Source organism: Gekko japonicus, unplaced genomic scaffold (genome assembly GCF_001447785.1).
Source record: "Gekko japonicus isolate JY-2015 unplaced genomic scaffold, Gekko_japonicus_V1.1 scaffold251, whole genome shotgun sequence".
In the NCBI taxonomy this organism is placed as follows: Eukaryota; Metazoa; Chordata; class Lepidosauria; order Squamata; family Gekkonidae; genus Gekko; species Gekko japonicus.
This window is the reverse complement of record NW_015161956.1, coordinates 1,292,379-1,304,868: the sequence shown is the minus strand read 5'-3', so window position 1 is coordinate 1,304,868 and position 12,490 is coordinate 1,292,379. Positions and strand designations below refer to the sequence as shown.

Below are 12,490 nucleotides of genomic sequence, written 5' to 3'. Positions count from 1 at the left end.
GAAAACCCTCATATTCTTGATTCTAAACCTCTATATTACGCATTAGTACTTGACCCTTATTCCTATTTGTAAAAAAAGGGCTTAATTAAACTTATTTTAACTGAATTTAACTGATTTTAGACCATGTGTTACAAAATAAACTAGATCCGCCCTGACCTGGATAACCCAGGCAAGCCCAATCTCATCAGGCCTCGGAAGCTAAGCCAGGCCACCCTGGCAAGTATGTGGATGGGAAACCTCCAAAGACTACCACTGTCTGGAGGCAGAGGCAGGCTATCAAGCCACTTCTCTAAAAGTCCTCCATGCCCCTTGTCAGAGGTCACCAGGACTTCCAGGCACAGGCACACGCACACACAAAAAGCAAAAATACAAAATAAATATAAATAAAGTAGACTCTACAATTCTATTTTGCTAAGGGGGGTGCCATGCATGAGCAAAAAGCTACCTAGTTAGCAGAACACAGTCAACTTAGTAGTAGCATAATGATCCTGGTTAATTGAATGAATACACTATATGATCATTCAGCATGTGGGTCAAATGTCTTAACTACATGATCACATTACTATCTGATACAGGCATTCAAGATCTTTCTTCGAGAATAAAACTGCAAAGACAGAGAATCACATTCTGGAATTGCAGGCTTTATAGCCGCCCGCACTAAAGACTACAGGTCCCTTCGAACTTTACTCCTCATACCCCTTCCACACAGTGAGATCAGTTGGACTTATGCATTTTATTTTCTGCTCTGCTTACTACAGAAATAGCATTTAATGAATGGTACACTATCCTCTGATCTTGGGAACTTAAACATACCTAGAGGTTTCAATAAAGGACATTCAATTTAAAGAGATTCCACATTTAATAAAACTACAAGATTTCCTGATTTGGACTTCTGCTTCTTTCTGCACATGGTGAGTGGGGAAGTTAGGAATATATCTAGACACATATCCTCTAGATTAGCTAGAGTTACCTCCATTTTAAATAAAACAGCAGTCACACAAAGACTGCTTGTTTCTGGGCTTCATTTCTTATCCCCCTACAGTATCAAAACACCCCAGTGGGCAATGGCTATGACAAGTTGAATTTATCCAACACAAAGGAATCATCTATATCACCAAATCAACTGCTTCCTTTCTTCAATCATATTGTGCTCAAGAATCTATTTCACTGTTCTGTTGGGCTACAAGTTTCATTCTAAAGCTCACCAGCTAGGGGTTTTTGAACTGAGTAATTGGTCATGGAGCCAGACAGTGCTGAACTTGGCTGTGCTTCTCTTCCCAAGAGGTAGAAAGGGTCTTAGAATTCTAACCTAAAACAGTTGTCTTTGTCATGTTTTTTTTTTAGAAAAAAGCACTAACAATGCTTTAGGGATGAACAAAAAAGGCAAATTCTATATGAGAGATTATGAGAAAAGTAACTGAAAACTAAACAGCCCTATCATAGCGCCTTTGTACAAAGTGTAGACGCATTTAGAATACTGTATATTGTTCTGATAATTTTAATGAAAGCAAAGTTATTAAGGAGTTGGAGCAACTTTCCTATACAGAGAGGATAAGAAGGAGGCTTTTAATTTTAGAGAAAAGATTACTGAGGGGAGGGACATGACACAGGCTTATAAAATTATGCAAGGGGTGAAGAAAGTGGAGCAAAAAAGTTTTCTCTCTCCCCCATAATACTAAAACCTGTTAAGTTGATAGGCAACAAGATTCAGGAGAAACGTCCCTTGGGCCACTGGTCTGATTCTGCACTGCTGTTCATACTGCCTCATTTTTATTTTATTTATTTACTTCTGCTGCAATCTTATGTTATTTCTCTCTATGTTAAAAGGCATAATTTGAGTAGTAAGGAGATAGGTGAGAAACTGAAAGCTGGCAAAGTTCTATTTTAGGATTTTAAATTAACGTTTCTTAGGTTTTCTCAATAGGTGGTGGTAGCTGCTGATTTAGAGAATGTAATCTTAGTAGTAAAGATGAAGTAACTAGATACCCAATTATGTTTAGCAGGGATGAGGGCTAAGGATTCTCTATAGGATCTCAATGATGTGACTGGAAATCATACCCAAAAAGCTCCAGCAGAAAGCACAAAAAGCAGTATTTTAAAAATTCTAAGAAATTGTTACCAATTCTATGCTAACGTTGAACATTAACACAGGGAAACGCCTTGTCCTCTGTGTCCTGTTTGTTGGCCCTCCACAGCAACCACTTGGCCATTGCATTAAAGAGGATGATGGACTAGATGGAGCACACGTCTGATTCAGCATGGCTCTTCTTATGTTCATTAAAATATAGCCAGTTCCTAGTTTTTTAAAGCTCTCTCATCTCTGTAGTTTGTGCATTTATGCATATCATCACACACACTTCAAGTTCTTCACACACATTTACAGGGCTATTTTACTTAACCCTCACGAGCTAGGAGTATCAGCTGGGATTTCCAACAGTTAAGAATTCTGGCATCACCTTGCACGTATTTCCATCCCTCTTCCATTACCTCAGCCTAGATTCCTGTAATATATCCAAGTATCTCAAAGTTCTCACTTCCCATTCTTCAGTGCATAATCCAATACTAAGATCACAGTTATGTCCCTCAACTTTCTGTTAACAATTAAGTGAGTGAAGATTACTGCAGAATTCTTTCTTCTCCTCCAATCCAGAAGAGGAACATCTTAAATGTTTCTTACCTTCATTTTTTGAAGAAGTATGTAACTTCCCTCGCCATCCCTTTATCTTTGTGAAGTCATTTGTCTTCCCAGTTCTAGAAACAAAGGGAAGCCCAGCATCTGGGAGGGAGAAGGGGGAAGGCAACTAAGTTTAGCAATTAGGAATACTATGGAAAATATGCAACATTAACCATGCAGTCCTCAAGTTACACTGTTTAGAGTTTAGAGTGCCATTGCACATAGAGCAATTTTTAATGAGTCATAAAAACACTGTTGCTAATCTTCTGAGAACACAGCTTGGAAAATATATCAGATCAAGCTCATATATTCACTAAATAAACAAATCCCCTTATTAGTCATAGCCTGATCCCATTCAAAGCCAAAAACGGTTACAGAGCAATCCTAAGCATGCCTATTCAGAACTGTGCCCAGCTCTAAGAAATTTATTTATTTATTTATTTATTTATTTTATTCTGGGATTTATATCCCGCCCTACCCATACGGCCCAGGGCGGCAAAAACAAGCGGCGAACGCCGGAAATAAAACACAAGTTACATTAAAACTTCAATAAATACAAATTAAAAATGGTGCTCTACAGTTCAATTAAAAAGTTCAAGATGGTCGATCTTGCTTCACCAAAATCCAACTGTTTCAAACATTTTTAAGAGATTTACTCTACAACTCAAGCCCCACCACTACATCCGCAGGAAAAGATCTGGTCTTACCAGCAGAGCAGGAATTGGTTCCCAGGGTTTTCCACAAAGGACAGTCATTTGAATAACTTAGTGGCAGCTGCACACCTAAGTATTTCAAGTCAATACTCATTGTCGGGTCCACAAAATTCAACTTTAGTCCCACTATAAAAATAAAATGCCACCAGTAATTATATACAATTTTGAAAACAATTTTAATATGAAGCTAGGTAAAAAAAGCAAATTCCTCTCTCTGGGCCAGCATTATACTATGTAAAGACAAAGCTACTGGCTTAGGAACATTTGACATCTGAACATTTTGTGCACACTGATTAAACTAAAAATTACCGGCCTGTATCTAACCACACAGTTAAGAACACTTTAAGTGCCCTTACATTTTTTAAGAGTGGTCAGTGGTTTCCTATCACAACCAGGGTTTCAAATGTGTAGAAGAGGTAGCATGCTGTAGTCTGACCAGTGTGGTCTCTACTCCAGCCTTCTACTGACAGAAGGAACCCAAGTGGCCTTCTAAACGCAGTTACTATGTAACATTCCAGATGTCAACCTTTGGGTGCAGAAAAGAGTTATCAGCCAAGTTTTTATTCTTGAGGTAAAGATCAGCCTTCCTTCAGCCTCAGGAGACTTACACTGTAAATGTCAACTCCTCCAATACTACAAATCATTAGTTGGTTTCCCTCCGAAACTGGGCCCTGAGACAGATACAGTCTCTTCCCAAAGCATTCCCTATGCTACTCTGCTTTCCCACAAAAGTCAGACTTTGAGACTTCCATAGTATCCCGAGACAGGTTCTCTTCCACTTAACACCCTGGGGGGGGAGGGGGGGCAGGAGCTGTCAAGGGCAAGAAGTAAACATTGAAAGGACAATTGGTGAGGGAGGTGAAATTTCACACACACACCTGCTGCCAACTCCAGCTTCCCTCCACAATATAATGGGCTTTTCTACCCTCTCTTTTCTGGAAAAGATTTTTATTTGTAAAAAGATCAGGAGGGAGAGACTTGGCTTGCCTAGGGCCCTCCTAGTTTCCTTACAGAATTACATTCCAAATGAATATCTCCATACAATGTTTAATCTTTGGAAGTGCGAGTCCATGAGCTGCTCACAGGGGAAGAGACACAAACTCCCACTGGCCTCCTGAAGTGGGATGACAGTAAGTCTTTTTCACATTGAATAATAAGGATAGCATACCCAGCCCATAATTGGGAGGAAAAAACCCTTCGTCAGTGCACTGATGATTTGGGAATTTAAATAAAATCACATGACACATAAGGGAAAGGTTTTTTTAAAAATCAACCCATATGTAAAGTATGAAAACTTCAGGAGATGTTTTAATATGTTAATTATTTTAATGCACAAGAAATAATCTTTGAACAAGGAGAACAGGATGCAGGACAGCAGATTTAGAAATAATGACTTTCAAACTAGTGTCCCCCCCCCCCAACTTACTCTAGTCACTTGAAGACTGACAGAGCAAGTGAGGTTAAGGAAGTCCAGAAAGATAGTGATCTACATATCTATGCTTCTCATTGTCCAAAAATGGAGGGGAGGGGGCTCAATGGAGATCTTTTTTAAAAAAAACTGGCCACTGATTCCTTGAAATAATAGCAGGCAATAGAAGAAACAGAAGACAAAAATTCTACAAAAGAATTTTGAAAGGATTCTGTCTACAGTTCAAGGTTAGGTATAAGTGATGACTAGACAGGGAGAACACTCCCAGAAGATCAGGGAAACATTATCTTGTTAGCATTTTATTTTATTTCACAACTCAAAGACTGGACTTAACAAGAACTCTTTTGCAGGTACTGTATATAGTCTGAAAACACAAAAAATGACAACCTACAGGAAGTCCTGGCATTTTCTATCAATGTAAATAACAGTATCCATTACTTGACAGGCAGACATGCATAACACAATATCTACCTTCCTGAAGGCTAGGATGTATCACTTGCTTGTACTTAAAAGACTTCAGATCTTCCAACAGTTCTTTTTCTAGTTGCTGTATCCTCTGACCATCTGTCAAAAAAGAAACATCTAAGCATTTTTACCATAACCAGACTGCTTCTGACTCACTCACCCATGTGCTCCCCTCACTCTGCTTCAATGCTCCCACCCACCAGCAAAGATGTAAAATTTCCAGAAATGTTGAAATCTATGCATCTAATATAATATTTGAGAGAAAGTTGCAAGGTAATGCATCCTATGCTATCTTAGCACTTGTACTTTAATTTTTGCTTTCTGATTAGCAGGAACTCAGTTTTCAATGAAACTTTCAGAGTTTTCCTCTGAGGCTTTGGTGCAGTTTCTGCCTCACCTTCTGATATTTTCCCCCTCCAATAAGTTAGGACAATAAGCTACTTTCCACTCAATCTATAGGTATGTGTTTCACAGTGGTTTAAGGAAAGGGTGAAAAGATCAACCACAAGTCAAGCCAAAAGGACAACAGAAGGCATGCAACAGTTGAAAAGCAATGCCCTGTATGTGTCCCTTATGAAGATTTGGTATCCTTCTAGGTGCATCTTGTATTTAAGAGCCATATATGTTACAACATGCCCACTTTGTCTTTCAAAGCATTTTACTCACTCTAAAACAGAAAATATTTCATAGGAGTTTTTTTCCCCAGCACTTCCCAAAATTTCCCATTTTTCCACTGGAAAAACAGAAAAAAGGCCTCAGAAAACAACTCCCTCCTCCCAAATTTTTCAGCCCCCCCCCCCACGCCAGGCCTTCACATCTCTACCCACCGCACTGGCCAAGACTGAAAAGAAGTCATGGAGTTGTAGCAGCAACTGGCAACTCAGTGTGCAGCAAAGGTGAAAAGGGCAAAATCTATGCTGGGGTTATTAGGATAAGAATGGAAAATAAACCACCCAATATTATAATGCCCCTGCACAGATCTACAGCGCCTCATTTGGAATACCACGTATAGTTCCCATCACTGTATCTCAAAAAGGATATTACAGAACAAGAAAAAGTTGCAGAATAGGGCAACCAAGATGATTAAGACAGGGCTCGACAAATCCCAGGTGCCAGGTCAACAAGGGGCCTAGAAATTTCATTATGGCATCTGGTATTTTCAGCAATGACTTTGTAGTCATGTATCTTGACAATCCTCAGTGTCCTTATTATCATTTCACATCAGAATATACTGTTGTAGGGGGAAATGCATGCATATGAGGTTTGTGTCATTGTTTGTGTACATGTTAACTTTACATCATTTGGTTGGTGGTAGATGAATTCACTACTTAATCAGCTGCCTCCTATACTTGCTCCACTCACTTAAATGGAGCTTTTTAAAGCAATAATGAAGTTATGAGAAATTAGGGAGAAGTTAGGTTAATGTTAGAGATTTTTGTTACAATGACAGCTAGGTTACCCCCTTATTGAATTCTATATGCTTTTGTCATAACTTGAATAAAATCACAAGGATGTATGAAAAATTTAGTATTTGTGACAGTAATAATGTGAAAATAGGATAATTAAATTACAAATCCCTAAAGCTAAAGAAAATACATCAAGGCCTGGAGTAAGTGGTTAGAGCACCTTTCATATGAGGAACAGCTAAAGAGTCTGGGACTTTCCAGTTCAGGGAAAAAATGATGGGGGAAAAGGAGGAGAGACACACAATAGAGGTTTGCAAAAGTGTGCATGGGTTGGAGAAAGTGAATACAGAGCACTTTTTCTCCTTCTCCTATAATACTAGAACTCAGGGGCACCCAATGCAGTTGATGGGCAATAGATTCTGGACAAAGGGGAATACATGTTTACTTAATGAGTAAATAAACTGTGGAATTCACTGCTAGAGGACACAGTGATGTCCACAAGCACTGATTGCTTTAAAAGGTTAATCAAGTTGTGGAGAATAGGTCTATCAATGGCGTCATGATCTGTGTAGGCCTCTGGAGATCTGTGCAGGACTGGGCCTAGTGAGGCCTAAGAGACCTGCCTGGGAGTGGGAAGCAGACAGCCTACAATCCCCACAAGGCTTTGCGCCAGCGGTAACCAATGGGGGTTGAGGAATTATCTGAGGAGATTGGTTATATACTTGGGTGGTCAGTTAAACTGTGTTCTTTTCCTCTCTGCAGCTTTTGCCTCTCACAGAGCTAAGCTGAGGAGACTGGTCTGAGAGAAAGATCCCTCACTGGGGACAGTGAGTACAGAGAGAAGCCTGGCTTAAGAGAGCTGTAGGGCTTCAGTAGTAACAGGAGAAGTATTAGGTAGCTGCGTTAGCTTTGTGTTTCTTTTGGCCTTTCAACACTGTTATGTATTTTAAAGTCCCTTGTCTTGTCTTGTTTTTTCCCTGCCCAGTACTGTAATAATAAACCCTTTTTATTCAGTTGTTTCTCTGCTTGGTCATCATGCTTACGTGTCTCAGCTACAAAGGGGTAATTTGAAGGGGCTTGGGAAGGTACCCTGGGCCTTCTCAAGGGACTTAAGTCCAGGGTGGTGGCGGCAGAAGGTGGCAACCCACTGGGGTCATGACAAATGGCTACAAGGCTTGGTTAATAAAGGAAACCTTCATATTCAGAGGCAGCAAACCTTTGAATACTAGTGCTACTAGGTAGCATAAAAGAAATGCCTTCTAAAGGCCATCTGTTAACCCACTAGAGCACCTGGTAGGCCACTGGAGAAAAAGGATGCTTGACTTTTTGTCTTCATATCTTTGAACAGAGAAAGAGAGCTGTTCCTGCACACACACACATCTGTATCCAAAAAGAGGTAGCTGTAGTGTTTCACTGTTTTGTTATTTTCCTTAGCATACAGTGCTAGTTTAAGTCATTTGCATTCTTACTCCTGAGCTTAGAAGTTTTAATTCTGTACACAAGATAAAAACCTCAGCCTGCATGTGGTCCTCTTTGTATCACTATAGATGCTGAGAACAAGCTTACAATGAATTCTCTCTCAGAGGAAGAAAAAGTAGACAAGTCATCTTTACATTAGTGTTTAGCTTGATAAACTCAATTAAACTTGTAAATCTCAGGGTCAAACTACACATAATCTCTTTCCTTGCTTTCCCAAATACATCCACTAGAATATCTTTCCAAGGAGAATAAAATGGAGAGAAAGTGTCTCTTTAACCCTTTCTTCTCTTGCAGTTGTCCTGATAAAAAAAATCACCTGAGCTCTTTTTATCCTTGCTGGGGAAGACGTACAATACTGTTCCTTTCCCAATAAGCTGTTCAGAGGTGACAGAGGGAACAGAGGGAATACTGTTCTCCCTCCTTGAAAAAGCAGCCCCAGCAATAGGAAAAATTAACCTTTAAAAAACACCCACAAAAAGAAAACATAATGGAAAGACTGACCATTGCACTCTTTCTCTCTTGCATGGGGAAAGGGAAAGAAAAGAAAAAGCACCCAGCTAGATAGCCAGTTATGTTTGCCCAGCTATACAACAGGACTACGTGGACTACTGTTCTCTTTCTGTCTCACTCCCACAACTAGACAGGTAAGATAACTCTACAAAACCAAAACATATCCCTCCAAATGGCGCCCCATGAAAGACATAGTCTCTATTCCAGAAATGCACATGAAAGTCAAGGGCACGAAAGAGCTCCAGACACCACTTTCAATGTTTCAAAACCAAGCAAAGCCATTATCATTTCCCCCCTTGTCCACAAAAAGAAAAGTGCCTTTACATGCAGTTTCCACAGGGAGATCGCAACTAGACCTGGAGGAGATTCTTGCTTGCCCCAGATGATGGTCTACTGATAACAAGCCAAATTTCTGTTTTGTTACCTGGATCACTGTATGTATCATAAAGAGCTAGTGAAGGAGTCTGTATACTCTGAAGGTCTTCTTTCTCTTCAGCTCCATCAACAGTGTGGATATCAAGAGCTTCCTATATTAAAAAGAGCTAAAATTAATGTTAACTATCTTAATAAAATTCCATTTTACACTAGATAATCTAAACTCATTCAAGGAAGTACAAAGGTCAAGTAAAGCAGACTGATCTAGATATAAGCACACAAACCTCAAGGGCAGGAGAGTTGGGTGTTAACCGTATTACTCAGCTATGGCCAAAATAACAAAGTACCCCACAGCACCTTAAACACTAGCAAATTTATTGTGGCATAAGTTTTCGTGAGGCCACTTCATCACAATTCTTCTGACACACAGAAGACTCTGGCTCACAAAAGCTTACATAACAAAATACATTTGGTAGCATTTAAGCTACAACCTGACCCATAATATCTAAATCATTTAAACCACAATATCTAAATAATTAAATTTAGATGGAGAGAAGCCGGCTAATACGGAAAGCCCACAATACCAAGCTTACCAATACCAAGAATACTGTGAAATCCACAGTTCAGGGGGAAACTGAATGCAACTTCAAGTTTGTAATTATACAATGAACAACTTTGATGTACTATTTACTATTTCTGTCAACTCTAAATTTAATTCAGGTATAGATTTACCTTGGATGCAAAGGAAACAAAGAGCACTCCATCCACATCCTCAAGATCAGGCTTAACTTCTATATGGGTACTGCAAGGCCCTGAAGAGGCACAAGTGCTAGCTGTAATTGACCTTTCTGTGAATTTTAGTGCTTGTCCAGCCTCTGACGATTTTATTTTCCGTGGTCTTCCTCTCTTACGTGAGCCTGGTATCACAACTTTTTGGTTACCAACAATACCCTTGTGGGACAAAGGAGTCTTAAATGCACTTGTCTTCTTTTTCCCGGAGTTATCTTTTGCTGAAGACAACCCACTACTTTGAACTGCCTTGAGACTGTAGGTAGATGCTTTCTTTGTTACAGTGAGGCTGCTATATGTTTCAGGTTCCCACAGCATGTCTCTTGCTGAAGAATACCCATGTGGAATATCATTTTCAGAAATTTGTTCAACTGCCATTTCCTCATTTTTCATGGTTGTAAAGGGGCTGGAAAGATCATTATTTTCAAAACAAATAGATAAAGAATCCACTGAATAACTGGACGGTGATCTCTCACTTTTAGAAGGTGACAACAGAGTCTGTGAAAGAGCAGAGACTTTTACTGTATTCCTGGTGACTGCACATGGCTCTAGATAGACTACAGGCATCTTCCCACTATCCAATTTTAACATTTTTGCTTTTGCAACACCCAACTGGCTATTCTGTGTTTGCTTGTTGGATTCAATTTCCACTTCCTCTCTGCTTGTTTCACTGTGTTTCTTCGACTGCTTGTCCCCAGAGTCATCGTTATTCGAATATTCTTCATCTCCTTCTTCCTGCTTCACATTTATCCCCTCTGTACATGCTCTTGACTCATAATCATATTCATCCACTGGTTCTTCTTTAACAACAATATTGATGCCTCCATTTGAGTTCAGTGGGGATGGCAGATGACATCTGTTTTGACAAGGACTAGCTACTGGGCTGAACAAGAAAGAAAACAAAAATGCAAAGCAAAGAAAATTCACAATTAAAAAAGCTGCATTGCTTCTTTAAGATCTATTTTAAATTTAACAAATGTTGAAATATTACAAGTCATAACTTGGATTGCTCTCTTTCAGGAGCTAGTATCCCTTGATGGGTCATCACTGCCATTTATCTTAAGAGACTGCAGCAAAGCACTAGCACTGAGGTCTGTGTTTAGTTTGGTCAATAGATGTGCCTACATTAGGGGTGCATATTCATTTAAACATTCTCTTTTATCCCAGGGCAATCTTTGACAAGTTTAACAATACAAACTCAAGAACATACACATCACTAATACACATTAAAAAGTATCTTAAACAACTTGCTATTCAGATAAGGAAGTTCCACCTTGCATTTGGAAAGATACTAAGCCTCACTATTGCAGAGTACAAACAACTGGCAATGGAAAATCTAATACAACCTACTGTTTGATGTCAGTAAACAAATATGTAATATCCAAAAATAATTTATTATCAACTTTCATAACTGCATGCATAGCAGAAAACTACTAAAGGAGACTTTAATCTCCATCAGCAAGGTGATCTATAAATTGAAGGTAATAAGATTTCAGAAATAGATTTTTTCCTTAAACTGCTTTTTGACAACGCTTAATTTGTTCCAAATCCAATAGACAGAGATTAGGTTTTTGCTATGTGCACCACTGTTAGGTGTCTATTTCCTCCCCTTCACATTTACTAACTACCTATTTTTTTCTTCCTCTTGTGTTTTCAGAGACCTCCTGTTTACTCTTCTTTTGTAAAGGCAGGCTTTTAGCACCTTTTTAAAGCAGCTCTTTAATGCTAATTGCTTAACAGAGAATATAACTCAAACTCCTTATTCAGGTGGTTTCTTCACTGACTTTAGCCAAAGAAAGAGAGGCTTATGGTTGTAATGGTCAGACTCTTCTGGTTATGAAGAACTCTGGCTTGAACATTATAAAAGCAACAGTGTAAGAGATTGGTTGTAATGGTCAGACTCTTCTGGTTATGAAGAACTCTGGCTTGAACATTATAAAAGCAACAGTGTAAGAGATTGGTAACTTTGGCTTACAGCTCCCTCCGTCACTCTCACCTTAGAGATCAAATTCCTGCTAAGCTGGGGAAAGAGACAGAAGGTCTATCCGTTTGATTTTGGAACAGCAGAGGAAAATCCAGCAGTAAACTCATTCATTGTACTGGGAAATTCTATACAGCACAGTGGCTTTGAGACAGAAAAACATCCAACTACCAAAATGTTAATATGGGGGGAAAATACAATGTGCTATATTTATTTTATAAAACAACTAATTACATTTAGAAGGCCCATTGAATCATAGAGACAGGCAACAATGATAATTTAAAAGAAAGAAGGGGAGGAATCAGGCCTCCAAAAGTTTCCTTGTTAGGAAATTTTACTCAAATTTTAAGGCTGCTAAAATATACTTGACAACAGTGAAGGTAACCCTTCTGTCATGACCTGATAGATTTAATTGCTGATAATCATAAGAGCGATTTGAGAAAGTAACAAGAAAGGCAGTAATCAAAGATACTCTCAACTTCACATAAATCCTAAAAATGTTATATTTTCTTGCATTTGTGATGCACAAGGAAAAATCCTTTAGGCATACCAGGTACCACAGAATCTGCCATATAATTCAGCAGTGGATAATGTATTAAAGTCTGCTAGAAAAAGTTGACAATTGGGGAAGTGCATTCGGTTCGTCTGAATCGAATGCACCTCCGAAAA

At 39.0% G+C, this 12,490-nt stretch overlaps 1 protein-coding gene across 1 annotated transcript in view; it reads right to left on the bottom strand.

The window, feature by feature from the left end:
* Window positions 1-12,490, bottom strand: part of LOC107126016 (MAX gene-associated protein-like) — a 98,278-nt gene that overhangs the window by 79,041 nt on the left and 6,747 nt on the right. The window contains exons 3-7 of the mRNA XM_015429510.1: window positions 9,784-10,723; window positions 9,071-9,203; window positions 5,288-5,380; window positions 3,382-3,513; window positions 2,678-2,776 (exon numbers count right to left, since the gene is read on the bottom strand). Of these exons, the coding sequence (XP_015284996.1) occupies window positions 2,678-2,776; window positions 3,382-3,513; window positions 5,288-5,380; window positions 9,071-9,203; window positions 9,784-10,723 (1,397 nt within the window). The remainder of the gene's footprint in view (window positions 1-2,677; window positions 2,777-3,381; window positions 3,514-5,287; window positions 5,381-9,070; window positions 9,204-9,783; window positions 10,724-12,490) is intronic.